This window comes from Dromaius novaehollandiae, chromosome 16 (genome assembly GCF_036370855.1).
Source record: "Dromaius novaehollandiae isolate bDroNov1 chromosome 16, bDroNov1.hap1, whole genome shotgun sequence".
Taxonomy (NCBI): domain Eukaryota; kingdom Metazoa; phylum Chordata; class Aves; order Casuariiformes; family Dromaiidae; genus Dromaius; species Dromaius novaehollandiae.
Genome location: NC_088113.1, coordinates 15,317,483 through 15,343,369, shown reverse-complemented (window position 1 = coordinate 15,343,369; position 25,887 = coordinate 15,317,483). Strand labels below are relative to the sequence as shown.

At 51.8% G+C, this 25,887-nt stretch overlaps 1 protein-coding gene across 1 annotated transcript; it reads right to left on the bottom strand.

The window, feature by feature from the left end:
- Nucleotides 1-8,063: 8,063 nt before the first annotated feature.
- RBM38 (RNA binding motif protein 38) lies at nt 8,064-24,272 on the bottom strand. The gene is made up of 4 exons (XM_026101893.2): nt 23,798-24,272; nt 23,128-23,251; nt 22,464-22,518; nt 8,064-9,488 (listed from the first exon to the last, which is right to left on the bottom strand). Exons 1-4 carry the CDS (start codon nt 23,963-23,965, stop codon nt 9,188-9,190), a joined length of 648 nt encoding a protein of 215 aa, XP_025957678.1. The 5' UTR covers nt 23,966-24,272; the 3' UTR covers nt 8,064-9,187.
- Between the last annotated feature and the right edge of the window lie 1,615 nt (nt 24,273-25,887).

The window sequence follows — 25,887 nt, the reverse complement described above, 5'->3', positions numbered from 1 at the left end:
TTTGGAGCAGCCCTTATCACGGGCGCGGACTTTGGCACAGGGGCGCCTGCGGAGGGGCTACCAAAGCTATCTCTGGGAGCCGGGGGGAGAGAGGGGCACGAGAAAGGCTGGCTGGATATAGTGCGGGTGAGCCGTTGTGCAGCGTTACGTGCTGCCACTGGTCCATCTAATACCAAATATCCTGGCCCATAAATGGCCACAGCTTTGCCCCAGTGTGCCCATCTGGGCAGCCCTCCAAAGGAGCAGCTAGAAAGTGGGTGTCTTAGCTGAAATCCCAGCTAAGGTCTGTCCTTGGCTCCCACGTGGCTCAGTGATGTAGAGAAGCTGGGAGGAGAGCAGGGACCTTTTGCTCCCCTAACTCAGGCCCAGCTGAGTGGAGGAGGGATGTAGGCAACTGCCAGGCTGGCAGGGACCATCGTAAAATGGTTCATTTGGTCTGCAGAGGCTCTACATCTTGCCTAGGTTCAGTCTCTAAACTTTGGATCTACTTAAACATGACATTTTCTTAGACAGAAGACCATCGCCTACTTCAGATGTCTTTCACGATGTTTATACCCGTGGGAGAACAGCGCGTTGACTGCAAAGGCAAGACGAGCATGCCAGGATATGTTTCCTGCGGCAATGCTGAAGCTTGTGATGCTACCTACTTCTTGTTTGCTTCCAGCTCATCCTTTCTTTCCTCAGCTCCTGCCTCCTCTGCCTCCTCACAGGATTTCTTGCAGCCCACAAGAATCGCTTCCCGCACATGGCCTTCCCTGAGCTGATACTGCTGAAGGAGCAGGCACGTTTGCTGTGCTTTTTCTTTAAAGCAAAGTTAACTCAAAAATTTGTTGAGTGTCAAAAATACTGATTTCATCTTGTTCGTTCTTTGCCTGTCTCTGTAGAAGACATTTTGCTGGCAAATCAGGGTATGAATGACTCCCCAGGGTCACGCGTGAGCTCGCAGGCTGGCAGCAGAAGAGCTGGACTGTGCTGCAGATTTGCTGAGACCTCGGCTAAGTCACTTCACCCTCCTGGTATCTTATATTTGCGATCCAGCTGCTTGTGAAGTACTTGTAGACCTTCAAAGGCCTAAAACCTTTCCACCTCAAAGGTGTTGAAGAGCACTTCTAGGAAGGCATTTCCCACGTGGTTACTAACAGGAAGAAAGCCTCAAAAACGCTTCATGAAGGGACCAAGTCTTAGAAGGAAATGCAGTACTGTGACTGGAAAAAGAAAGCATGATTCGTATGCATAAATATAGGGAAACCAGAGTGTTCTTCACTAGTATCTCTAATTAACCATTTCATAATTCATGCCAGGGTCCTTCACCGGCACAGACGTCAAGCTCTCGCTCTTCCTCAGGGGAGCTGCAAGCGTCTGCCCCTTCTGCTGGGGCTTCAGTAATTTAACTTCTTCTGTAAGCTGGCATTTGGTGCATTTTCTGTCTGCTGTTTCACAAATGCAGTACAAATTAACAATAAAGCCTTAGAGAAGCCTCTGTCTGTGGGTTGCAACAAGGGACACTGCAAATCTCCAGTGCCATGGGCAAGCTGAGGCAGGAAAGGCCCCCGGTGGCCCAAGCCCCCTTGCTCCATCACGTTTCTGCCCATGATCTGTGCATGCTGGGCCAGCATCTCCCTCACCAGCGCTGTCTTGTGGGAGCCTCTGAAGATCCCGGGACCAGGCAGGGAGGCAGCAGTCTCTGTTGTGTTGCCTCTGAACTCCTCTTTCGGATTTTATGAAGTCTGCAGTTGGATTTCGGCACTGAGCTGGCACTGATAGCGGCCCTGGAGTGTAACTTCCAGGGGGAGGGCAAATTTGCAGACAGCCCAACCTGAAGCAATGTCAGCCCTCCCCTCCTCCCCCCCCCCCCCCCCACGAAACTGGAGGTTAATGCAAATTATCACTGTCACCCTCTTGGCTGCTGGGGCCAGAGATTAGGAAGCTGTTTCTTATCATGCTGGCAGCTCCGCGCTGAGCCCAGCATCCCTTCGCTTGCAGGGAACGGGGACCGAGCACGAGGGCAGCGAGGCTTATGTTTCAGTTTTGCTCACCAAAGAAATGAGTAAGCGGCAGTTCACCTTTTCGTAACCGTTGCACTGAGACGGCTCTCAGGGCTCGGATTTTGCTTGTGTTTTTTAACTCATCTCAGGGCATGAATCTTTTGCTGTCAGGACGCTGTCCTCTAACGCTGCACAGGCGCAGCCATGGGAGCCACTGCTCGTGCGAGCAGTTCTCGCTGGAGTTTAGTCCCTTGCACATGCAGCGCTAACAGTGTCAGCTGGGGATAGGAAGGGGAAAAAACGCACGTGTGTGTGCGTGTGTGTGTGCGTGTGTGTGTATCTACACGTGTGTGTGTCTACACGTGTGCAAGAGAGAGAGAAATCAAGGGTGCTCACTGTGCCGACAATCTGGCAGTGCCTCATTCACGTGGAAGAGTCACACATCCCCCAAAAGCTGAGTTTCATAGCCCACAGGCTGCGTGTGAAGCTTTTGGTCTGGTTTCCAAACCGGGCCACGCATGCTGTCTGCATCCACCCATTGAGCTGGCCTCAGCCCTCGAGCCCCAACCGGCCCCACCGAGTGACCCTGCGGCTGCCTGCCCTGGTGCCCGGCCACAGCTTGCGCGCCTTCGGCCAGGGCTGCTCGCAGCAACCATTTCTGGCAATTCAGAAGGTGGCTACAACAATATATTCATGCACTCTTCATCTTTATTAGACTCATGACCTGGATAGTGCCAAGGCGCATAAACGTTTGGATTCCATTTATGATTTTTTCTGCAGACTTTCTCTGTGCAGCAACGGGGAGGTCAGGCAGGCCGTTGGGCTCGCTGGAGGGGCTGGCCCCCGGGGAGCCAAGCAGAGGGAAGGTGCTGGGCATGCGAGGCCAGGTGCTGCAGGGTGGGAAGCAGAGCCCGTGGCCGGCTGCGGTGCCCTCCGGGCACTCGGACCGTGCCCTGCTGTAGCCGGCGGTGCCTGCAGAGGATGCTGAGCTGATCGGCCTTGTGGGCTGTTGCAGCACAGCCAGCATTTAAACAACTTTTTCCATTCAAGCTTGTGCAGAGCTTCTGGCAAGACCGGAGCATTCATCCAGATTGCAGATGCCCTAAATATCTATTTTCTTGACACAGCAATCTGAGACTGAAGACGTCCTCATGGCTGGGCACAGCTTAAGCGCTCGGTGTGTGGATGGGCTGCTCTCCCCTCCCCCCCCACCCGCCCCACCACGGTGGGGGCTAAGCATTGCCAAAGTGGCCAGCGGGCTGCAAAGTGCCCGGGGCTCGGTGACGGCACTGTCCCCAGGGCTGTGAAGGACCCACTGGGGCCATGAACAAATCTGCTTTATCACAGTGCTTCGGCCACGGCTGTTTCAGCACTGCTGGCGCTGCATTAAATCGCTGGGCTCCTACAGCTCTGCAAATCCTTTGTGAGCCATATTTGTGTTTTCGCATGTGATCAGCAAAAGGAGGACGTGCTCCTGTTTTTCTGAAAGAGGAAAAATCCAGGGCCGCAGGAGCCCACAGCGCACATTCAGCATGCACCGGCCGGGCGAGCTCCCAGCCCAGCACCAGTCGGTGGCCCTCCCCACCGCGACACGTCTGAGCACCTGCAAAGCCGTCCTTGCTGCCATTGCTATTATTATACGGGCCTCAGTCTAAATTATTTTCTAATCTGCAATTCATCCGGCATCTTCAGCATTCAGGCTTTATAAAGCAGAAGTTAAAAATACCAGTTCAAATAAGGTATTCTTATATATTCACTTATTCATATATACACCTATATATAGGTATATATACATATATACATAAATATACACACAGAGAGCTATGAAACAGAACACAGAATTAGTTTGCTGTACTAAAGTTGCATGAAATAAACAGTAGCATGAACTGTTGAAAGATGCTGTGTGGTGTTTTGGTGTTGTTTCCCTCCCCTTCGGGCTTGTTCTACCATGGTTATGTCTAAAATTGACAGTATCTGCTAACTTTAAAGCCAGATCTCAGAAAATTAATGATACCCTTTATTTCATTTCACTAAGCTCAAGCTTTACTTAATTATAAGGAGTTGAAGTAAACAGAACCAAATGTTATTACTCAGGAAAGCAAGTGGGTCTCTGCAGCTACACTAAACCACCAGTGTTTATCTAGAAGTAGAGATTAAATGGAAACTGCTCAAGCATGCTTAGTCTGATTTAAAAAAAATCTTTTGAGTGTTAAACACAGTAAGATGCTTAGTGCTATTTTCAAAACAAGAAATGTTTCTAGCTCATTTAGAAAATGCCGTGCTCTCTGGCTTTACATGTCTAAATACTTTTACAAATCTGGTTGTAGGATTTTTGGGCTCATTGATTCAATGGGACTTAATGTTCAGTTTGCCTGAGCCACGTCTTGGTGCAGACAAGTGGGATTTGAGCTGCTCTACAGCCCCAGGCCCTTCTGTCACATCACCTCAGGCCTCTTCAGCTCATTTCTGTTTAAAGTTGGGTATGCTGGTTCTTGAAAGACGGTGAAAAACAGTCCTTTGTAAGGGGCCACTAATACTAATGGTGCACATGTGTAATTTTTATGATGGCTTGTCTCCCCTCTCTGCTGCAAAACAAGAATTAGGTGTTTCGGTGTGTGGCTTTCATAGCAGCACGGTGCCCGGCAGCGTTCCTCAGCCGGGGCGGGCAGCAGAAGGTGCACCCGCTCCCGACCGGCGCTGTCCATCATTCAAGTCACAAGAAGAAGCAATTTCTTCTGTACCAGAGGGAGATTTTGTCCCTTCCCCGCCCTTTTCTGCAAGCCTGGGAGCGTCTCCGCAGCACCCCAGGGGAGAGCACGGCCATTGCAGCGCGGGCAGCGATAACAGCCGCCCGCGGGGCTATCAGGCTGACCAGAAACTTTTCCAGGAACTATCTAGTAAAACACATGACGGTACCCGGCCTGGATGCTGATACGTGACGGGCATTCACGGTGCGCCGCACAACAGTCAGTTGACTTTGTTATTCAAACTATTTTAGTGATGGTTTTTAATCCCAGGCTTAAGTTTTTCTTTTTCTTTCTTTCTTTCTTTTCCTTTTATTTATTTAATTTTTTTAAATCTTTCTGAACAAGGGAATCTCTACACTGGCAGGATTTAGAGAGGCACAAAGGAGGGAAAAACAAGCTTCAGCCAGGAGGGGGAAAGAAAAAGGAGGAAAAAAAAAAAAAAAAAAAAAAGGATGCTGCTAGTATTCCCTCTATGTGAGGGGGTAAAACCCATTTTTTGTGAACTTTGTTTTGAAGTGTAAGTGCCAACAGCAGCCCAGTCACTATGCAAATAAATACCGTGCTCGGTCGTTGTCTCTCAGCTCTAATTTTGGGTTTCGGCCTCCGGTGCGGGGGGGGGGGTTCGGGATGGGGTACCTGGCGCGGGTTTCGTCTGGCCGCCGGTGCGGGCGGTGTGGCGGGGCCGCTGGCTGTGGCAGGAAGCAGCCGGGCTGCCCGCGTGGCCTCGCGAGATAAAGCGCGCGGCCGCACCGAGGCCTCGGCCGCCGCTCCCTTCCCCTGCTCCCTCCCCCCCCCCCCCGGCCCGTTATCACCAGCTAAAAACGTCGCCGCGAGTGGCCCGCGAGCAGCAAAGCCGCAGGCGATGGCCATGTCCGCCCTTCGCCGCCAGCCGTGCCGAAGGTGGCCGGCGTTTGGGGCTGTCATTGGGAGGGAAAGACAGCGCCCCGCCGGCCCCGCTGGGGAAGGGGGCCGCAAGATGGTGGCTGGCCCTGAGTGGGCAGCGCATTTACGCAAAAGCTCCCCTCCCATGACGGGGGGAGCCGGGAGCGTGTGGCCGAGCCCGCACGGCTCCAAGTCCACCCCAGCACGGCCAGCGTGGCGGTTTCCTGGGAAGAATTTGAATTTTCCATGCAAACGAGGAGGCACAGCGGCCAGGGAGACGGCCTCTGGAGGGGGTCGGCCATTACACGCACGCGGGGCCATGCGCTAGGCAACGTCGCCATCGCTCCCCCTCACCTGGGGCCGGCGGCCTCCCCTGCGCCAAGCCCGTCACCCCCCTCACGGCACTCGGCAGGGCTCCCTCCGCCTCTGTGGACCAGCTCCGGGGTGGCGTGGTGCTTCCCACCGCCACCAGACCGCGGGCCGCAGTGCAGCTCTCTGTCCCTCCCGGCAGCCAGGGCCTCCCCCAGCTGCCCCCTCAGCAAAGCGCCGGCCGCCACGCTTTCTCTCCCCGATGACTTTCTCCAGATTTTCTCCCTCCGAGGCACCAGGGGCTTTGCCTTGCGTGCCCCCACGTGTGGCACGAGCCCATGCCCGCCCAAACAGCGCGGCAGCTGCAGCAGACTGCGTTTTTCTGCCCAGCCGCGCTTCCACCGCTGGGTTTTGGCCCACAGGAAGGCAGCAGGTTGGGCTGTGGGTTTGGCATGGCGGTTCCTAGAAACCAGCCTGGAGCAAAACCAAGCCGGGCCCAGGAATCGCGCTGGACCACAGCGGGGTGGATGTCTGCTGGAAGAGGCAGGCGGTACTGCCCCTCCTGCGCCCTCGCTGGCTGCTGGCTCGCGCCACCGCTCAAGAAATTACAGGCGGCTAAATGGAAATCATCACTTCTTTTTTTTTTACTTTAAAATGTACTGGACACATTTTTCAACTACAAATTAATCTTCGGAGGCCTTGGTCTCCCTATTGACTTGGGGAGGAGGAGGTCCTGGGCGAAGACGAGGGCTGGCGCGCAGCACCAATGCAGAGTTCAGTCGCACTCAGGCTCTGCGAGCCTCCAAAACCTGCCCCCTCCCTCCCCCTCTAAAACCACTGCTGCATAACCTCCAACTCTGGTAGCACTTCAAAGCAAGCGCTTTCTCAGGCCAGGATGCTCTCCCTGTGAGCGCAGCACTGCATGCAGCGCCCAACTGTTACTCCTTTGGCAGGCCCACAACTGTATACAGAAAGTAATTACTTAAAAAGGAAATAAATGTCACCCATATGGTTGTAAGTAAAACCCCAGGCAGGACTGATGGAACAGCATCACGATCTGCATTCTCACGCAATATTAGCAAGGCAGGAACGAACTGTTTCCATTCATCTAGATGGGCTGTTTACTCTGAGGCCTAATGATGACATTATCCATGCCCACCATGTCAGTCTGCAGTAAGTGCTTGCCTGTAGCTTCACCAGGTCAGTGGCTCAGACTCACAACTGTACTGCCACTACTTTCAATCCTGTGGCACCCTCTCCTCCCCTGATGGCTTCAGGCAGCATCAGCGTCTCAACAGTAATATATACTGGTGCCAAAGATGCAGGGATTTCTTGGCACCAGTTCTGCAGCAACTGATGAAAACCAAGGCAAGATATAAAGTAATAAAAGTCCTTCTATGCTTTTACAGAGATGAATTAGATAACTAACATGTTTAAAGAGAATCATTTTATTTATTTTTAAAAACACAAATTTGAAGTTGGTAATTGTCAGAATCTGAAAACCAAATGACTAAAACAAATTGGTGAGGGAAAGTCATATGAGTAACGGGAGGGAGGCGTGGGGCCTGACAGCACCATGCCAGAGCCTCACCGCTGCCTGCAGCCTGCCTGAGCCCTATCAGATCACCGGGGCCCTCAGCCACCCAGCCCTTAACCGAGACAGCACTTTGGTATACCATGGCCTTCTGGATGGATTCAATTTTGAGAAAAAACAACTTATTTTAAACAAGAATGAAAGGAAAGTGCTTGGGGGTGGCAATTTTTTGGCAAAATCCTGAGAGTTCTGGGCGAGATCCCGCTGGCACCCACCGTCTCACATCCCGGTTTTACACCTGAGCTGTGGAAGGTGTCAACGCTGCCCTCGTAGGATGGCACCATTTCACACGAGTGCGCGTGCCCCATGCTGGGACCACGTGGCTCCCGCGGCAGGGTCCGGGCTCAGGCCCCGTCCCAGGCCCTTGGCACCCTACGGGCATCATGCTGCCCAGGGCTCCCACTGTGCTCCGCTGTCCGGGGCGGACTCTGCTCCAAAACCACCCTGGCACCTTCCCGGGCAAAGACCCAAGGTGGCTGAAACAGGTCCATCTGAAAGTAGTCCCTAACCCACTCTAGCCAAGCAAACGTGTCATACATTATCGAATCGTTTTAAAAGTTAAAATATTTTATTGCTGTTCTTTGTAGAAATGCACTTAACTTACATTGTCTGTTCTCTTCCTTTATTTGGCTGTTGCAGTATAGGCATAAAAAGGTTACGTTTACCCATTTGTTCAATGACATAATACCTTTTTTTTCCTTTGCTTCATTCTTGATAGTCTCCTAAGCTTTGCTGGCCAACAGCCCCAAAACTCTTTCACATAAATACTGTAAATGTCTCCATAGGTTGCAGCATTATAACAAAAGATCTACCGAAGTAGACAAAATGTTCGGTATTCTTGGTTGTTTTTTTGCATTTTAAAAATATACCTAAATTTGAAATAATCTTAACAGAGTAACAATTAAAATAAGAAAATAGTACAGTGCGTTGACTAAAGGAATATTCCGCTGTCCTTCAAGCCAATATTCCCTTTTGCATGTTGAAGTGATTCAGCAATTACTTAGGAACTTTTACCTACATACAATAATTTAGTAAAATGAGAATTAAACAAGGCAGATACTTACTACTATTCTTCTGTCTGCAATTCACAGCTCATGCGAATAAAATCGCAATAAATATTAAAAAATAGTTTTTCTTTTTCTTTTCTGTTTTTTTTCTGTAAGGCATCTCTGAGTATTACAAAGTTTTTGTACAACCAAAAAATAAGATTGCTTTTTTCCATATTCTCCGAGTACCTCTGTACCTCAACAGTAAATAAGAAGATTGCAGGTTTGATGAGGAGGGGAGGGCTGACAGGGCAGATGGGGGCAGGGGCTGGAAAGAAGACAACAGGGGATAGAAGCAGACCGCGAAGTGTGCAAGAATCTGTTGTTTTCCTGTAAAACATTTCAGTCACTTTATGAACATCTTCATGACAATATCCGTCCAGATTGAAAAAACTTACCGAAGTCCTTTTTCACGAGCACAGTCAGACTGCAAGGGTTTGGGCTTGCCCTTAACACTATAAATAGCTTAGGTATTGATACGCACCTAAATAAAGAGGACAAAAGGGGGAAGGGGATTTTTTCTTTTTTTTTCCTGTTTCTTTTGTACTTTTTTTTTTGTTGCTTTTGCCGTCATAGTCGCATCCTTCCACGGTACGAGATTGTCCTAGGCGGCGAGCAGGGCCCTTACTGCATGCGGTCGGGTTGCAGCTGTTGGGGCTGGTACTGAACGAACGCCGTGGCGGGCGCCGCCGGGTTGCTGGCGGTGAGGGGGGGCTGGACTGCGCCCGTGTAGCCGTATCCCACAAAGCCAGCAGCGGGAGAGGCAGCGTAGGGGTACTGGTCGTAGGCAGCGGTGGTGTACTGGGAATAGGCTTGGCTCGCGGTGGTGTAGTCAATGTAGGGAGACGTGATAGACTGCACGGGGGTAGGGATCACCACGCTGGGCTGAATGATAGCTTGAGGGTAAACATAGTGAGGCGTGAGTCTGTGGAGTCAAAGACAGAGAGTCAGCGAGGGCTGCTGCCCCCCCGCCCGCACCCTCGCCCCCAACTCAAGTGTGCCGGCTGTGGAAGCAGTGCTGCTCGGTGGTGCTGCCCTCCCGCAAGGGCTGCCAGCTTGGGGTGGGCAGAAAGAAAAGCAAAACACCCCTAAACCCCAAGGTTAGAAGTGGTGCAAGGCAAAGCACGGGCTGCGAGCCCTCCAGGACAGCTCCAGTGCCTGGCGTCCTCTCCTTCGCTCTCCAGTATGGTCCCTGCGTGTCTTCCACCTCCCACTGCCCACTCCCACTGGTCTCAAAGTAACACCCCTGGATAGTCTCAATGCACAACCCGTCTAACCCGCTCACCGTGCCTTTTGGCCCTGACATGCCCTGCCTGGCCCCGCCAGCGCTGCCTCCTGCATCTTCCTCATCCTTGATGTAGCCAGTGCTTCCGACATTGGCACAGCAGGTCCACGCTCCTCTCACTGCGCAAGCTCTCCTGGAGGCTCCCCAGGATCCACTCAGGAAAAAGCAACCCTCAAAGACACGGAAAGGCCTCCGGGCCTCCTGGGATGCCCACAGCCCCCTCCAAGTCCAGCCGTCCCCTCCTGCTGCAGCAGGTCCCCAGCACGTTTCCATACCAGAAACATGGGGGGCCCGGTGCGCATGTCCCATCAAGATAGCGCGCTCTGAGGGATGGCCGGCATCTCCAGGGAATAACCAAAGGCTTCCCAGCTTGCCAGCTGTTATCATTCGCTACACATTTAAGCTGGTGTTTCCATAACATAGGATGTTTAGGGCAATGCTACAGGGTGTTTGTTGTAAAACATGAGATATTAATTCTGTTTTCTTCCCCTGAGTAATATTCCTCAGCAGTTACCGTGTCAACAGCCCCCAGCCCAGCAGCCAGGCGACAACCGGCAGCCGCTTGCATGCCCGGTGACCTTTACGTCTTGCTCTTAGCAGAGACATGAATGTCTCTGGTGCGGCAGAGAGCAGCTGACCAGCGAGCCGTCCCACTGCGCAGGGACACCGAGAGACAGCAGCTCCCTCCAGGCAGGGAGGGAGGCCGCCGGGCCCCACCGCCACCTCCGTCTGATTAGTGGCGCTGGCCTCCGCTTGCTCCCGCACCCGTGAGCTCTGGGATCCCGGCTCTACAGCCTCGCCATGCCAGGCGGTCCCCGGGCCTCAGGAGTTTCCTCTGCCCTCTCAGTGCAGGCCCTAAGGTGTTGCTTTTGAACAGCCAACCCACCCCAGCCCGGAGGTAGCTGGGCTTCTGCGGGGAATTTAATAATGCCACAGTCAATTAAAATCCACAGACTGAAAGATCCTGCAGATGATTAATGCAGGATTGCCTACTAATTTGCTAGAAAGTGCTAATGAGGGAGGTGGAAGAAAACAAAAGAAAACAAAACAAAATGAAAGTGCTAGATTTTCCAGAGACCACAAAAAGTCAGGCCTCAAACAAGAGCAAAAAGTAAGCAAACCTGAAGTTTTAAGTCTGTCTGCACAAACGGCCACAGTCCGGACAAAAATGGGTAATCAAATGTGTAAGTTGAGAGTGCAAACGGTATCTGCGTGCACAGCTCTCGATAGCAGAGAGCTCCATCCTGCACAGGCTTGACAGATTTGGGGCTTGTTTAAGAAATTGCTGGTGACAGTCTGCACACCCCTAACAGCATGTGATCACTGAAATATCAGAGCCATGTGCACCAAAAAATGTATGCTATGGAAAAGGTCGCTTTGGCCAGCTGCTTGCTAAACTGCATAGCGCAACAGCAGTAATCAAAAAACATCCTCAAGAGATATAGTCTCATTCCACCCCCCTCCACCCCAATTTATTTTGGCAAACAAAAATCAAGATAAAACTTTGTAAAGGGCTTATGCAGATCCAAATGTCTTTTACATTTTTTTGTGGACTTGTATGACAGCACATTTTCAACCATGACCACTTTTAAAAACCTCCTACGGGCTTTTCACAAGACATCGGCTCGTGCGTGCCTAAACTGCTTTTTAAAGCAGAGCTCAGCTGCTCATGAAAAGGATATCTTGCCCACTCGCCCATCTGATCACCAGAGTTAGAAACACGAGAAGATTCCCTGGACAACTCAACAGGAGGATCAAGTGCTCTGCTGCTGCATGGAGACTCCTAATCAGGAGCTGGAAATTTCTGATGGAAGATTCACTGGTTTTTGCAATTTCACCCGACCCCTGAGCTTGGCTGTCCTAGGTCTTAGCCACTACCTACAATATACTGGGATCTCTGTGGGTCTGCGAGTGCTATGGGGGGTTAGCTCCTCTATCCAGCTGTCACAAGTCTGTCTCCATTTGCTTTCCAGCCAGTGCTGGATGGTTTGACCCACTCCGCAGGCAGGAGACAGGGAGAAAGGCTTCCCTCAAACAAGTGCGCATTTGAACTGAGTTTTCTGTTGTTTCCCTACCCAGATCCAGACTTTGATCTTTCTTAAGGCACTTTTCATTATGGCAGCACTACTAATCCTTGCCCATCACAGTAAGCGCTGCCTCAGAAATCAGGGTCCTCAGATAAAATGGGGCTGCCTCGGAGTAGCACCGCATCAGTGCCTGGGACGGCGGGAGGAGGGATGGCTGCGAGCATCACCTCGATTTTTGGCCGATTAGAAGAAGGAGCATCTCCAAAGGTCACAGCCATCCTAGGCTTAGTGCGCAGAGAGGGACCTCATGGCCCTTCATCCCCAAACACACAACACAGTACTCAACATCGCTGCTTGACTAACTAGGATAAAATGAGGTGACAAATTTGCTGAACCTTTTTTGGTTTAGTTCTGATCTAAATTAAGGCCAACATGGCTGAATCAGAACACGAGGTTACGTGCAAGGCCAGACCTAGGGCTCATAACGTCTTATACACTCCCGTCAGCTGTCCGGGCAAAGGCTCCCCAGTGGCTCCGACACAACGTCAAGCGCTGACAGAGCGTCAGGGCCCGCAGACAGCGGGCGGGAGGAAGCGGCTGCCTGGCAGCGCCGGGCCGGAGCGCGCTCCTAGGAAGGGCCGCCGGCCGCGCGTGAAGCTCGCAGCTTGCTGCCGTGCCTGGGGGAGCTGGGCTCGCGCTTGCAACTCGTCCCAAAGAAACGCTGCAAATCGGTTTTGCTTTTAAGTACGCAGCTCCTCCATTATAGCTCCCAAGAGGTGCCCCGAAGAGACAGGAAATCCGCAGCGTCCTAAACTACTTTCTTTCAACAAGGAAAAATAACCTTCTCTTCAATACCACTTTGAATAAAAAACACTCTTAACTAAGGTAAGTATCCTTGTACTCCCTTTCCAAAAATAAATCCCAACCCAAAACATATATAATAAATGCATGCCAAACACCATACTTTATTGCACTGAAAAATCACACTTGGCAACTCCAGGTTCTGCTTCTGTTTAAAAGAGAAGGTTCTTCTGGTTTGTGGATTTTTAATAATTTAGCTAGGAATTTCTATCAGCATATTATGCAGTTTGCACTTCTGAATTAGGGGAACAGATGGCAACTCATTTATCAATCAAAACAAAACATACAACCCAAGGTAAGGTCAGCTTTGATTACTAGCAGCTACAAAGAAAACATGAAACCAGTGCAGTATGATGAAGTTATCTGCTGGCTACATTTAGCATCCACAGAGAAGTCCTGCAATGTTTTCTCCATTATTTTTGAAGAAGATCTTTCAAAAAAGGGTTTTTTGTGTTCTTTTTCTAAAAATCACCAAGCTCTAATCTTAATTTCTAGAATGAGTCACATGTGTGTTTCAAGATGCCTTTCCCTTCCTCCCTGCAGCTTGCCTCCACTTCTCACAACAGGCCCTGCAAGCCAGAAGAGAACTTCATCTAAGATGCACAATGCGATTATAAAACATCAGTCAAATGATCAGCAATCATCACCACACATCAAAGTCATCCCGTGAACAGCAGACATACGAGATGCTTATCGCATTATGATTAATCACTGGCTGAGGCCACAAAATACAAGAAACGTGGTCAAACCTAAGTTTAGAGCCAGTGGTGCCTCAGGGAGGGACTCGGGAGGGCCATCGCAGTGCAGGAGGGCAGCGATCAGGACCGCTACGCTAACCCACGCTCCTAACTACGTGGCACGATGCCACGCTTGCCCCGGCAGCCAGAATTAAAAGACACAGAACAAAAGACATGGTTACAGAGCCGTTGGCAGAGGAGATGCAGACTCAGTTCTGCTTTTACTGGGCAAAATAATAATAATAATAGAACAAAAGCAGCTCGTTTTCAATGCAGCCCTTGGTGGAGACATTTGAATGCGTTAGGTGAGGCTTGCTGCTGGGAGTGCATTTGGCTCCCCAGGAGGTGCAGCCTCCTCAAAGAGGCAAGCTAGGCTTGAGGAGAATTTGAAGCAGAGGACTGTATTTGCAAGCAGACTTTTTTAAAGCTGCAGTTGCCTGGTTCTCTGCGCAGCACTAGCAGGGCTGGAGGATGGAGTGCCACAGGTCTTGGGTGGCTGGCAGGCAGCAGCATCCCAAAGGACAGCCAAGAGGAAAGGACAAATGCCAGGTGGCCAAGCGTCCCACACCCCTTCCCAAACGGCAAGGACAAGGAAGGAGCTTGTGAGGCACTCACCCACCCCTGCCCACTAGCAGCAGCTCTCTCAGAGAGAGCTCAGCTCAAAGGCACTTTATATATTTGAATATCTTAGGTAAGGTTTACACTGGAATGTGTTTTAGCGGCACCTTCTAGTCCTTGGTCTCTCCTGTCCCACAGAGCTTCCTAGGCCATGGCCATGGGTAACTCCTGCACGCGGCACGGGTCCGGGAGAACGGTGGGGGAGGCAGGAGCTCCCCACCTCTTGAGCTCTCCCGGACACCTCGGCAATCGGTTTCGCTGGTTCTGGAGAGGTGGGAGACAACGGATTTCTTTGCTGCAATCCTCTGTCACGAGTGACAGGGAATCTCATAAACGGGAAGGGGGGAGGCAGCACATGAGCCTCCCTCCCCATGCGCCTGCAAGGAAGAACGGGCCGCCCTGCGGAGCAGACCCCCACGCCGAAGTGCTCCACGGCCAGGAGCACATGGGGAGGTGCCAACCTGCCCACTGCGCCACGGCACAACACGCAGGGCTCTTGGCAACATCACAGAGCTCAGCACACAAATGCCACCACCATGACCAGCCTCTTAATTTCTTGGAGAATAAAGCAGCAGAGCCCTTTGTGTTTGCCAGTGACGGCACAAACTCTGGCATGTCATCCTAGGAATTTGGCCTCCATTTCCACTAGAGTTGACGTGTTAGCTGCTGCAGGGACATCCACACTGTCACAACATGCGACAGCAGCACTGACAGATGCATCTGAGCTCGCTGGACATACAACGCTAGAGATGATGCCAAGGCAGCCGATGCTGGGCATTTTAGTTGCCCAACTGCTGGGCAGTTTAGTTGGTACTGCAGAATGAGCTGAGCACAGCTACGAAAGCAATACAAAAACTACCCACCCCAAAAACTACCTATGGTGAAGTAACACCTCCAACCACAGCATGGATGACAGACCAGAAGATATTTGGAAGTGGATTCACGAGTTTAAGTGCACCAGACAGAAGCTGCTGGGGGAACCACACCACAGCAACACCAAGGAAAGCAGCAGCAGGTTCATAAACTCTATACCTGTATTAGCAACACTGCAATGCCACGTTAGTGTTAAGTGGTGTTCAGTCACATCCTGCCAGAGCTTACACCACAAGAACATAATTCCTGAAGGATGCTCCCAAGCCAGCAAGCATTCACCTCAGTGGGGCCACCTGGAAACTTCAAATAAGCCTGTGGGGAGGTGTGTGCAAGCATGGCAATATGTATCTCAGCCCAGGCCACACTGCCAGGCTGCAGCAACGGTGAGAAATGCAAGTCCTTGTTCGCAAGTCCAAACGTGATGTGGAAGGCTACAGGCTGGAGTAGAGGCCAAGCCAGACCCTGTCTGCCAAGAAGGACTGCTGTGCTGGGAGACGATTGTATGGGGTTTGCTCACTAGCAGTTTGGTGCAGGCAGAACAATAATTCTGCCCAGATCACTCCACAGTTCATCAGCATTTACTGACACGGGCTGAGGTTGAACCACTGACAAGACAAACCTCTGAATCTTGAAGTTCCCCTACTAAAGCTGATTAAAGTATGCACTGAAATGTTAATGGCTTCTTCATCAGCCAGCTACCTCAACCAGCTAGAAATAAGATGAGGGTGAACTCCACAACTCCCATTTGGTCCAGTATTAATCCTGGCCTATCACACTTTAACACAGACATAATACAGCAAGCCAACCAACCCCTTCAATTTCTTGTCATCTTGTAACTGATTTGCCTATCTTCTACTTTTCCTTCTCTGGCCTTCTGGGAAGATTTACACAGCAGCCTGGGCAGGCAGCTACACGACCGGGTTTCCTGCTTCCCTGTTGGGATGAGGACATCAATGCACTGGTGGCAACCACAAAGGAACAACCTGCTATAAAAAACTATCCCAATTGTGAATCAGTACAAGAGAAAAAACAAGCATATAACAGGAATCAATGATAAACTCTACTAGTTGCTGAGCCTACCTAAACCACTGCTCGAGAAATACAAATGCCATCATAAAGTAAAAGAGCGATCCATGATTTCAATCTATTTTAATTTTGGCAGGAGAGAGAAAATTTAGGGATGTGGAGGCACTACAGCAGCTGAGAACCCCTCATAGCCCAGCAATGCCACCATTTTATAGTGTTAGAGCACCTTGGCTTCATGACGCAAAAAAGTAATTGCCTGTAGCAGAAGAAGGCGCATCCCACGGAAACAAATAAGAAGAAATGCCACCTACACCTTCTCCCAGGAAGTAGTATGGGTGGGGGGAAAAGGGGAGCAAACCAGAGACAAGAGCGAATCTTCTCAAAGATTTAATCCTCCTCCTCAGCTTAACCAAGGGTCTGAGCAACATCCAGAGCTCCACCACAAATTAGTCAGGCTCAACACATTTACAGCTTTATCCTCTGCATCTCACTTCCTCCACACCCAAGGGAAAAAGGAAAAAAAAAATCCCAAACAAAGACATACTGGGCCAGACCAAAAATAGTTTTGGAGAAGCAGGCTGAAAAGTACTCAGGTAGCAGAGCTGGAGATAACATCTGCCTGAAACAAGAGCCATCTGGCACCAAGCAAAAAGCAACATGGAAGTTTATCCACAACTAGTCAGCGACGGAGAGAGGAAAAAGCCCTTCCCTTTCAGTGTATCAGCAGAGCCAAAGCAGAAATGAACTGACAGAAAGACAGAAAATATCCTACACCAGTACATTACAGGAACGCTGAGTCCTTCAGCCTCAGTGCGAGAACCTCAGGGTGTCAGACTCACACTGTCGATACAGGAGGACAACTGGAGCCTTACAGAGATCAACCCAGGAACCTCCAGGAACTCTGCCTTTAATTAAGCTTTCCAGTTTTCTTCTGCAATTTGGAGAAAAATGCAGAAGGCTGCAGAAACATCTTTAAAGTCTTCTCATATACATGAGAAGTTCTGATGCTAAATATATATTAAATTGACTATTTTCAACTTGTTCCATTTTGAACCAGATTTCTCTCTTTACATGTGCTCCCTTCCACTGATTTTTAATCAAAATTGTCAGTATATTTATCAAAAACTTTTTCTATTGTATGAAGTATTTTGAGGTAGAATGCTTTAAATACGACAAAAGCAATCAAATATCTATTTTTAATTAAAGAAAAAGTTACATTGATAAAACGGGTAATTTGTCAGCCTAGAAAGAAATTCCATTTTAAGAATTGCAGTGAGCTCTACTGCCAGTTCTGCCTTTCTTGACCTACAGTATCTAAGACATCTCTCTCACTCTCTCTCCACCTTCCCACAAATCGGGATCATGCAGGGAGCCGTGGCACTGCCGCTGTGCTCTGCACGGCTTTCCCAGGCCTCCAGAGCTGCACCTCCTCGCCCCGAACGGAGCCGGCGGGAGCTCAGCCTGCGACAAAGGAGAGCTGAAACGCGTAACGGTGGCTACGGGGAAAGCGCAGGGGACAGCCAGGGTCCTGTTTACAGGATTTACAGAATGAGGAATAGGACACTCAGTTTTAACTCCGAGGTCCAAGACTTTTCATCTTTTGTGATCATAGAGTATATTTAGCTCTGGTATGTTGCTTGCTCCCCTCTGTGGGGAACAAGCTCTTCATCTAAGTCATATTTAGAAGTGACCCGCTGTCCTTGCTACTAAATTATCAACACAACAACTGTCTAGTTCCCTTGCCGGTGTCCCCAGCTCAGAGGCAGGCTGGTCAGAGCTGTATTTATCATTTGAATCACTCAGGATGAGTTCAGCAGTACAAAGTTATGAACCAGTATGCCGGCAGCTATGCAAAAAAAGAAGATGAGATCAAGTGCAAGCAGGACCGCTCTGAAAACTCAGACACATGCACAAATCCGCTGCAGTGGGATTAAAGTGGCACCAGCCCAAAATAGGAGCTTTTTACATCTGCCGCTCCCCAGCACTCTGCAACAAGGGCAAAGAACGTGGGTCTCTACTGCTAAAGTGGCTGCTCTGACACCAGCGAGGATAAAGAGCAAAGCCACCAAAGGCAACGGTCTCTCTCCCGGAGAGGACAGGATGACTGAAGTCACACATTAAAAAGACAAAGTTGCAGCTGGCTCAGGCTTGCCCTCCATCACACACCCGCCTGCCCCCTGACTCCACTGGAACGGCACACGGCACCGTTAATCAAGGGCCTGTCCCCTGCAAAAGGTCCGGTCCTGCCCTCTGCCCAGCACGCCATTTATATAGCCCTATAACGTCGGTTTATCAGACTGCGCTCCTGCTCTGCATGGTCCCACGGACCTATACGAGATGCAGGACATCAGTTAATTGTACCCAAAACAACGGTATCAAGCCCTTCAGTCCAATTCCAGCATTTGCTGCCTTAAAATAGATATCTAAGAAAAACTGCAGAGCCACAAAATCTGCTCATAAGCACAAATCCTTAAAGAAAGGAGCTCCTTCTGACCGGCAAGCACGTGGTCTGAGCAACAGTAACCATGCCCAAAAATCAGCAGCTGAAGCCACTTGGAAAATGGATTTTAATGTTTCTTAGGAAATTCCCCCAACCACCCCCCCCCCCCAAAAAAAGCTTTCATGTTATTGGCACATGATAAACAACAGGTGCCGGGTGAGCCCTCGTGACCGACGGGCAGCCTGGGCTCCCGCTGCAGGCCAGCTTCGTACGTGGTGAAGCAGGAAGGCAGCGCCTGGGGGACGCCAGCTGACAGGGGCTTAGCGGAGCAAGGACAGCGCACGCCTTTTTATAAGCGTAACCACAGAAAAGATGAAAGTTTGTTTCCTTTTATTTTTAACCCAATAGAGAAGTTTTAAGGATAAACAGCTGCAAGGGCGGGGGACGCTGACACAAAGAGGGACTTTCTTCACTTCCTAACTGCAGCAGCATCAATGCATGAACTTTCATACTCAGAGATTCAGCTATTTCCGACGCTGCCCGAGACCAAATGTGGACCAGAGCAAGCTGATCCAGTGCCACTAGGCTCCCTGGGTCCCCATCACCCCTCACCTGATAAAGTCACAGTGACAAACAGGCCATGCTACTGTGCAGCTTCAGTGACACTTTACACCTGCTACACTGAAATGAGCAACTACACAAGGACGGGGCAGCGGGACACCGGAGCAATGACATCCAGCGTGCACCTATGGAAAGGGCTGGATCCTGCTGCAGGAGACAGCGTTATACGTTTCCAAGAGTTCAGCCACTTACTCAGCCCCCGGTAGATCTCCCGCACAGATCGCTCCCTCGCTGAGGCACCTCCGCAGGAATGCATGTGCCACATGCTGCTTGCGCCCAGAGCAGAAAGCACAGCTGGAAACGGGAGACCAGGGAATCCCCATTCGTTGCCCGCATGGGCTCGTGCCCGTCTAGAGCCCCAGAGGAAAAGACCAAGAGGAGGATGCAGAGCAGCTCTGCCACATCACCATGGCTTCCTGGTCAAGCGGTCTACGTGGCTGCTCCTAGTAGCTTCAGTGAAGTCTCATGTTTCCCAAATTTCATAAGAGGGACACTGCTGCCGTGGGAGACTGCTCCATCTGGAGAGAGTGCTTCCCCCGTCCTCCGATCATGGAAGGGCAGCTCTGCGCCAGTAACCAGGGGCAAGAGCTGCAGCATTCCCAGCCGCCTCCACCGAAGCGCAGCCCACGGGCTGAGCCTCCAGGCCGAACGCTGCTTCCACAAACTCAGAAGCCGGATCTCCGAGTCACCCTGACGCAGACACATCCTCTGCCTTGTGTTACTATTAATCTCTGGTTACGACAAGCTAGAGACTACTTTTAAAAACAGGATACAGACTCCGTGCTGTCTGTAGAGCGTGTGTATCCCCTGCCAGGACAGCGGGAGGAAGGAGAGAGGCTCTTTATAGTTTCTCTTTCTGTTCCGCATACCCCAGGCAACATTTACAGCTGCCTTTGGGACTCTGGTGCTGGGGGGAAGCCTTCAGTTTATAAATAATCCTCAGTGATGTTTGGGTAATTTTCATAGTTTCCGTTCATTTTAAGTTTCACCAAAACCTGTATTTTTGCAGCTCGATAGCTTGAACGTGATTGGGTTGCTGCTTTTCTCTTAGTTAACTGTCTGGCAGTTGATGAATCGTTCATTCACTTCTTCCTCGCCAAGTCCAGCTTGCACACCTGGTACCCCGTGTCCCATAACAGTTGGCTTTTAGAAGACCAGGACATGAACATTTTGCAGAGAAAGGAACTGCAGGAGAGACCCTTGCAATGCCTTACATTGAGACCAAAGCAGACGAGCCCCAGAGTTTAATTCGGGAAAGGCTGGGATCCACTCCACAAGGCGCAGAGTAAACAGGCAACAGCAAGTTGGTCAAGCTTCCAAAGTAAGACAGATCCTGCTAAACTCCTCATCTATCCTCAAATCCCACAGAGGGCCAAGGAAATCGTGGGCACGAGGGAACACAAGAGCGGAGCCTCGCAGGCCTGTACTCTTGTTGACGGTGCTGAAGAGACAGAGAGGGAACCGGCAGCCAAGCCCCACTGCTTGGCTGAGCACCTGATGCTTTGCTCCGCAGCCACGGAGCAGCCCTAGCCACGGTGCTCAGGTCAACGGCTTCACGTTTTGCCAAACCCACTTTCCCAGTGATTCTGCTCCAGCAATGATTGAATGCAATGAAATTCTTGTTTACCGACGCTTGCAAATAATGATATATAATCCCCTCCCGCCACCCCTCCAGTCTCCTGGTTCCTGTCTCTTGGCAACTGATAAATAATTTATAGTGCTCTCTGCTGTATGTGCTAACTGCAGCTCTGCTGGTTTAATGATGAAACCAATGCCTAAGAACTGGAACAGTAACTGTCTAGATCACAAAGAACGCGCAGTCAGTTGATCCCACACTCCTCTGTATGCGAAACTAAAAGCAAACTGTTCAAAAAGAGAAACAACTTTTTTTTTCCACAGCTGCAAAGCTGAAACTGCTGTGCAGGAAGGGCACGCGCAGGAACAGCCGATTATCTGCAAGGGGAACAGGCGCGAGCTGACGCTCCTGCCAACACGGGGAGCTTAACACGCTTTACCATTTTGCTCTTTTCTGTTACTGTGGACGGAAAACCTCGCAACATGCTGTTTTTATGATCAACTTCTATTGTGCACTGCTGTGCCGCTTGGAAAGCCTCCGGCGTTCGCATCATTGCTGCCTACCTCAGAGGCGGAGAGAGCTGCTGTAGCTCACGGGCGAGGATAGCAATTAAGCAGCAGCAGCTTCTCTACCTGGACTAACATGGCTCTTGCACCATAAAAGAGACTCTTCACTTCATGACAGATATTCTTCTAGTCTTTCCAACGGAGCCGTAAGCACTTCTGAAAGCCAGCATGTTTGAACTGTACACAAGACACACACACTCGGTGTGCACTATTGTGGCAACAGAGTCTCTTACAGCCATAAACTCATTGGAATGAGATTACCCAGGCAGTTGGCAACCGCAGGCGTGAGGGCAGAGGAGTGAAAGTTTCTGTTTTGTTGTTAGCTTTTTTTTTTTTTTAAAAAAAAAAAAGCTATGAACTGAGAATAGGGAAGGAATGAAATATTTCTGTCGACAAAGGCCAAAATCCCATCTATTTATATTAGAGAGCCGCACAAAAACCACAACAGAGCAGCGCTCAAAAGCTTTAAAAAAATGCACCTACTTTCTTAATGCTCTTAGAAAATAATAATAAAACCTCCCTATCAATATTCACTTTCTGAAATGGTGTAAAAAAAGAACTGCATCAATCATTAAACAGTTAAATGAAGGCGGTATGACAGTCACTATTGTTCTCATGAAGCACACTTGTCTTTTCCCGAGCAGCTGCCAGATCCTATTAGATGTATAAAAAGAGGACTTTTCTAACTGAGTAGGGATGGTATAAGCTATTGAAAACAGCAGACAAAAGCCCACTTTTGCAGACTATTCAAGCCTTGTATAACATCTGTCCAAAATCAATTTTTGACCTAATGTTACTTTCATTAAGTAAAAGACTTTGTTTCCAATGCAATTTGTTTTCCAGGATAAAACTGTATCCTAAGCATTATTACGTGGGAAACAGCAGAGAGGAAGCAGAATATCTTATTTGAAAAACATGAGAACAGAATTTGCTTAATTGTTTTGACACCTTAAGTCCTACAATAGGGAAAATATTTTCCATTTATTTAAATTTTTCTCAGTTCTTGAAGCTGGCAGAGAAGCAAGCAACGTATTAGGTTTATTATGATTAAGATTTACTGAGGATAAAGGAGGATCTTTTGGAATTATGCAAAAGCTGACACACAAAACTTCTGAAACCTTCACAAGAAATAGAGCACTCTGAGCATTAACGGCAGCTGCTGAAACTGTCCACTCTTTATGGCTCAGGCTTTTTCATACATTTTAAATAATGAGGAAGTTGATTCATGAATTTGATTTCAAACTGACTGTTAAGAAACACTGTCACTTACCCAAAGGGTCTCTGAATAAAGGCTGGATGTAGCTGCTGCACACCTATGGTAAAACCTAAAAAAGCATTTAGAAAACTAATATTAATAAAGGCATCCATTGTACCATGAAGCTGTAATACATGTGCACAACTACATCTCACATCACATGTTCATGCACTGCATCTGCTACGCACGTGAGCAAATTTAGAGCCCTGTTTAGAAGCAAGTTAATTTTAATATGCTTATGTGATACGCACAAAGAGCAGATGGGAATTCAGACTGCACAACAGCATGAAAACTCCGCTATGAGAACTGACAAGGGAATATACTGCCTTATTTTACAGACTAGGTACTATGGTCACTAAACTAAAGCGCAGGATGATTAAATGGATGTTATCGTCGATACTGATGTAACAAAAGGGAAGAACAGGAAAACAGATTAGCTATTGTAGAAATGGGCTTTAACTCCGTTACAGGAACTCGGGTGCATAACAGTGGTGTAACAGGTATGAGTGAGGAGACAGGGAAGCGAGGTAACTCGACTACACTGCGTCCTCGCTCAGCGAGCAAAACGGCGAGGGATAAGTGCGGATCGCCACATCAGATGAATCCACCCCGAGTAACTTGCTTCCTTATCCTACAAGTTATTCTAATAGCGGAGGATGGGATTGCCAGGATGCCTCACCAGTTTGAATACTCCTTGGTTTTGCTCCCAAATATGCCAGGTTCACATTTGCTTTCCTGCCATCAATGATGGGGTTGGGGTCTTTGCACGCTCTCTCAGCTGCAGCTCGGTCTGCCATGGTCACCTGGAATTAAGCACAGCCTCGTTTGTGGCAACGGTACTTCACCAACTCTCCGGCGAAACGCGCCGAGGGGAGTTTAGTTATTGTGCTGTTTTGAAACGGGAGCTAAGCTCTGCCGCTTGAAAACCTCGCTTGCGGAGCAAGACAGGAAGAGGCCCCGAGGGCTCGGTAGAGAAGAGGGCTCCCCCCTTGCAAAGTTAAGGCTATCGGGCTTGTATCGGGAGTTTTCCCTTGCTTCCCAGCACCCCCCCCCCTTTTATTTATTTATTTGTTCGTTTTTAAGGAGTCGGCGGGGCCAGCCCCGCAGAGGCTGTGCGGAGGAGCTCGAGGGCAAGGACACCCGCACGGGACGCGGCCGTCCAGGGGGGCACAGCACGCTGCGCCCGCGGAAGGAGCTGCTGCAGGCGGCGGCCGCCCCGCGCCCGCGCCGCCGCCCTTTGTCCGCGCGCGGCTCCGCGCTGCCCCCGGCTGCGCTGCGCGGGGCTCTGCCCGCCCGGGCGGCGCCGCTCCGCGGCCCGCGCGCCCCTCACCGCCGCGCCGGGCACTTACAAAACCATATCCCCGGGATTTGCCGGTCTGCCGGTCGGTGATCACCACCGCCTCCTCGATGTCCCCGAAGACCTCGAAGTACTTCCTGAGGGAGGAGTCCGTGGTGTGGTAGGGCAGCCCCCCGACGAAGATCTTGGTGAAGGTGGTGTCCTTCTGCACCGTGTGCATGGTGCCGGGCGCGGCGGCAGCGGCGGGCGCCCGCCGCAACCAGCATCCACGCCGCTCGGCGCCCACGGGGCTGGGGGTGCCTCCGCCACCGGCGGCGCGGGATCCTCCCCCCCGCCCCGCACCCGAAAACGCTGGAAGCGAGCGAAGAGGCGCGTCGGAGCCGCGGGGCTACCGCGGGGGCATGCCGCGGCGGGGCGGGCCCGCGGCGCGCTTTGTCCCCATGCAGCGCGGGCGGCGGCGCCGCGGCCGCGCCCTCCCGCCGGTGCCGGTGAGTAGCGGCCGCCCGCCGCCGCCGCCGCCTTTGTAGGGCCGCGCCCGCCCCGCCCCGCCCCGCCCCGCCGCCGCCGCGCAGGGGCGCTCGGGGCGCGTAGTCCGGCCCCCCGCCGCCGCCGGGGAGGCGCCCGCGGGCGGGGGGCGGCGCTCGCCGCGCTGCGTTACCTCCTGCCCCGGCAGCGGGGCTGCCCCGAGCCGAGGCGGGCAGCCGCCTGGCCCCGCGGGCACGGCGCACCCTTCCCCTGCGGGCACTGGGACCCGCCGCCCCCGCGGGCACTAGGGATCCTTCCCCTGCGGGCACTGGGGACCCACTGTCCCTGCAGGCACTAGGGATCCTTCCCCTGCGGGCACTGGGGACCCACTGTCCCTGCAGGCACTAGGGATCCTTCCCCTGCGGGCACTGGGGACCCACTGTCCCTGCAGGCACTAGGGATCCTTCCCCTGCGGGCACTGGGGACCCACTGTCCCTGCAGGCACTAGGGATCCTTCCCCTGCGGGCACTGGGACCCGCCACCCCCGCGGGCACTAGGGATCCTTCCCCTGCGGGCACTGAGATCCCCTTCCCCTGCGGGCACTGGGGACCCACTGTCCCTGCAGGCACTAGGGATCCTTCCCCTGCGGGCACTGGGACCCGCCGCCCCCGCGGGCACTAGGGATCCTTCCCCTGCGGGCACTGGGGACCCACTGTCCCTGCAGGCACTAGGGATCCTTCCCCTGCGGGCACTGGGGACACCTTCCCCTGCAGGCACAGGGCGCCCTTCCCCTCCGGGCCCTGGGACCCGATGCCCCTGCAGACACTAGGGATCCTTCCCCTGTGGGCACTGAGACCCCCTTCCCTTCCAGGCACTGCGGACCCCCCTTCCATTACAGGCACTTGGGACCCACCGTCCCTGCGGGCACTAGGGATCCTTCTCCCCCCCCCCCCAGGTACTGGGGACCCCCATTCCCCTGCAGGCATTGAGACCCCCTTCCCTTGCAGGCACTGGGGATCCTTCCCCCCAGTTATGGGGAACTCACTGTCCCTGCGGGCATTGAGACCCTCTTCCCTTCCAGGCACTGGGGACCCTTTCCCCCCAGGTACTGGGGACCCCCCTTCCCTTCCAGGCACTGGGGATCCTTCCCCTCCAGGCACTGGGGGACCCCCTTCCCCTGTGGGTGCTGGGGATCCTTCCCCCGCAGGCATTGGGACCTGCTGCCCCTGCAGGCACTGGTGACTCTTCCCCTGCAGGCACGGGGGCTCCTTCCCCCCCCAGGTACTGGGGGACCCCCTTCCCCTGCAGGCACTGGTGACTCTTCCCCTGCAGGCGCTGGGGCTCCTTCCCCCGCCAGGTACTAGGGACCTGCTCTCCCTGCAGGCACGGGGGACCCCCATTCCCCTGCAGGCACTGGGGACCCCTGCTCCACAGCTAACCACACTTGGCCCCTGCAGACCCCAGCGGAGCCAGGCCCGGCCCCCAGCTTGGCCCGGACTACAAGTCCCGACGGCTCCCGAGCAGCGTCTGCAAACCCGGCGGGCACAGGGAGGGGGGTGAGGGGACTCCTCCTGCCAGAGCCCGCCAAAGGAAACCGCCTCGGAAGAGGGTTGTTCTTCACCCCCCTTCCCTCTTTTCAATTGCATAATAATCTCAACTGCAAGTACTCGGACACAA

Excerpts from the sequence above, each read along its gene's own strand:
- RBM38 (XM_026101893.2), bottom strand. The coding sequence starts at position 23,965 with ATGCACACGGTGCAGAAGGACACCACCTTCACCAAGATCTTCGTCGGG. Across the intron at positions 22,519-23,127 it reads ACCAAGGAGTATTCAAACTG|GTTTTACCATAGGTGTGCAG; the intron begins GTGAGGCATCCT and ends ATGCTTTTTTAG. Across the intron at positions 9,489-22,463 it reads TTTATTCAGAGACCCTTTGG|ACTCACGCCTCACTATGTTT; the intron begins GTAAGTGACAGT and ends TTGACTCCACAG.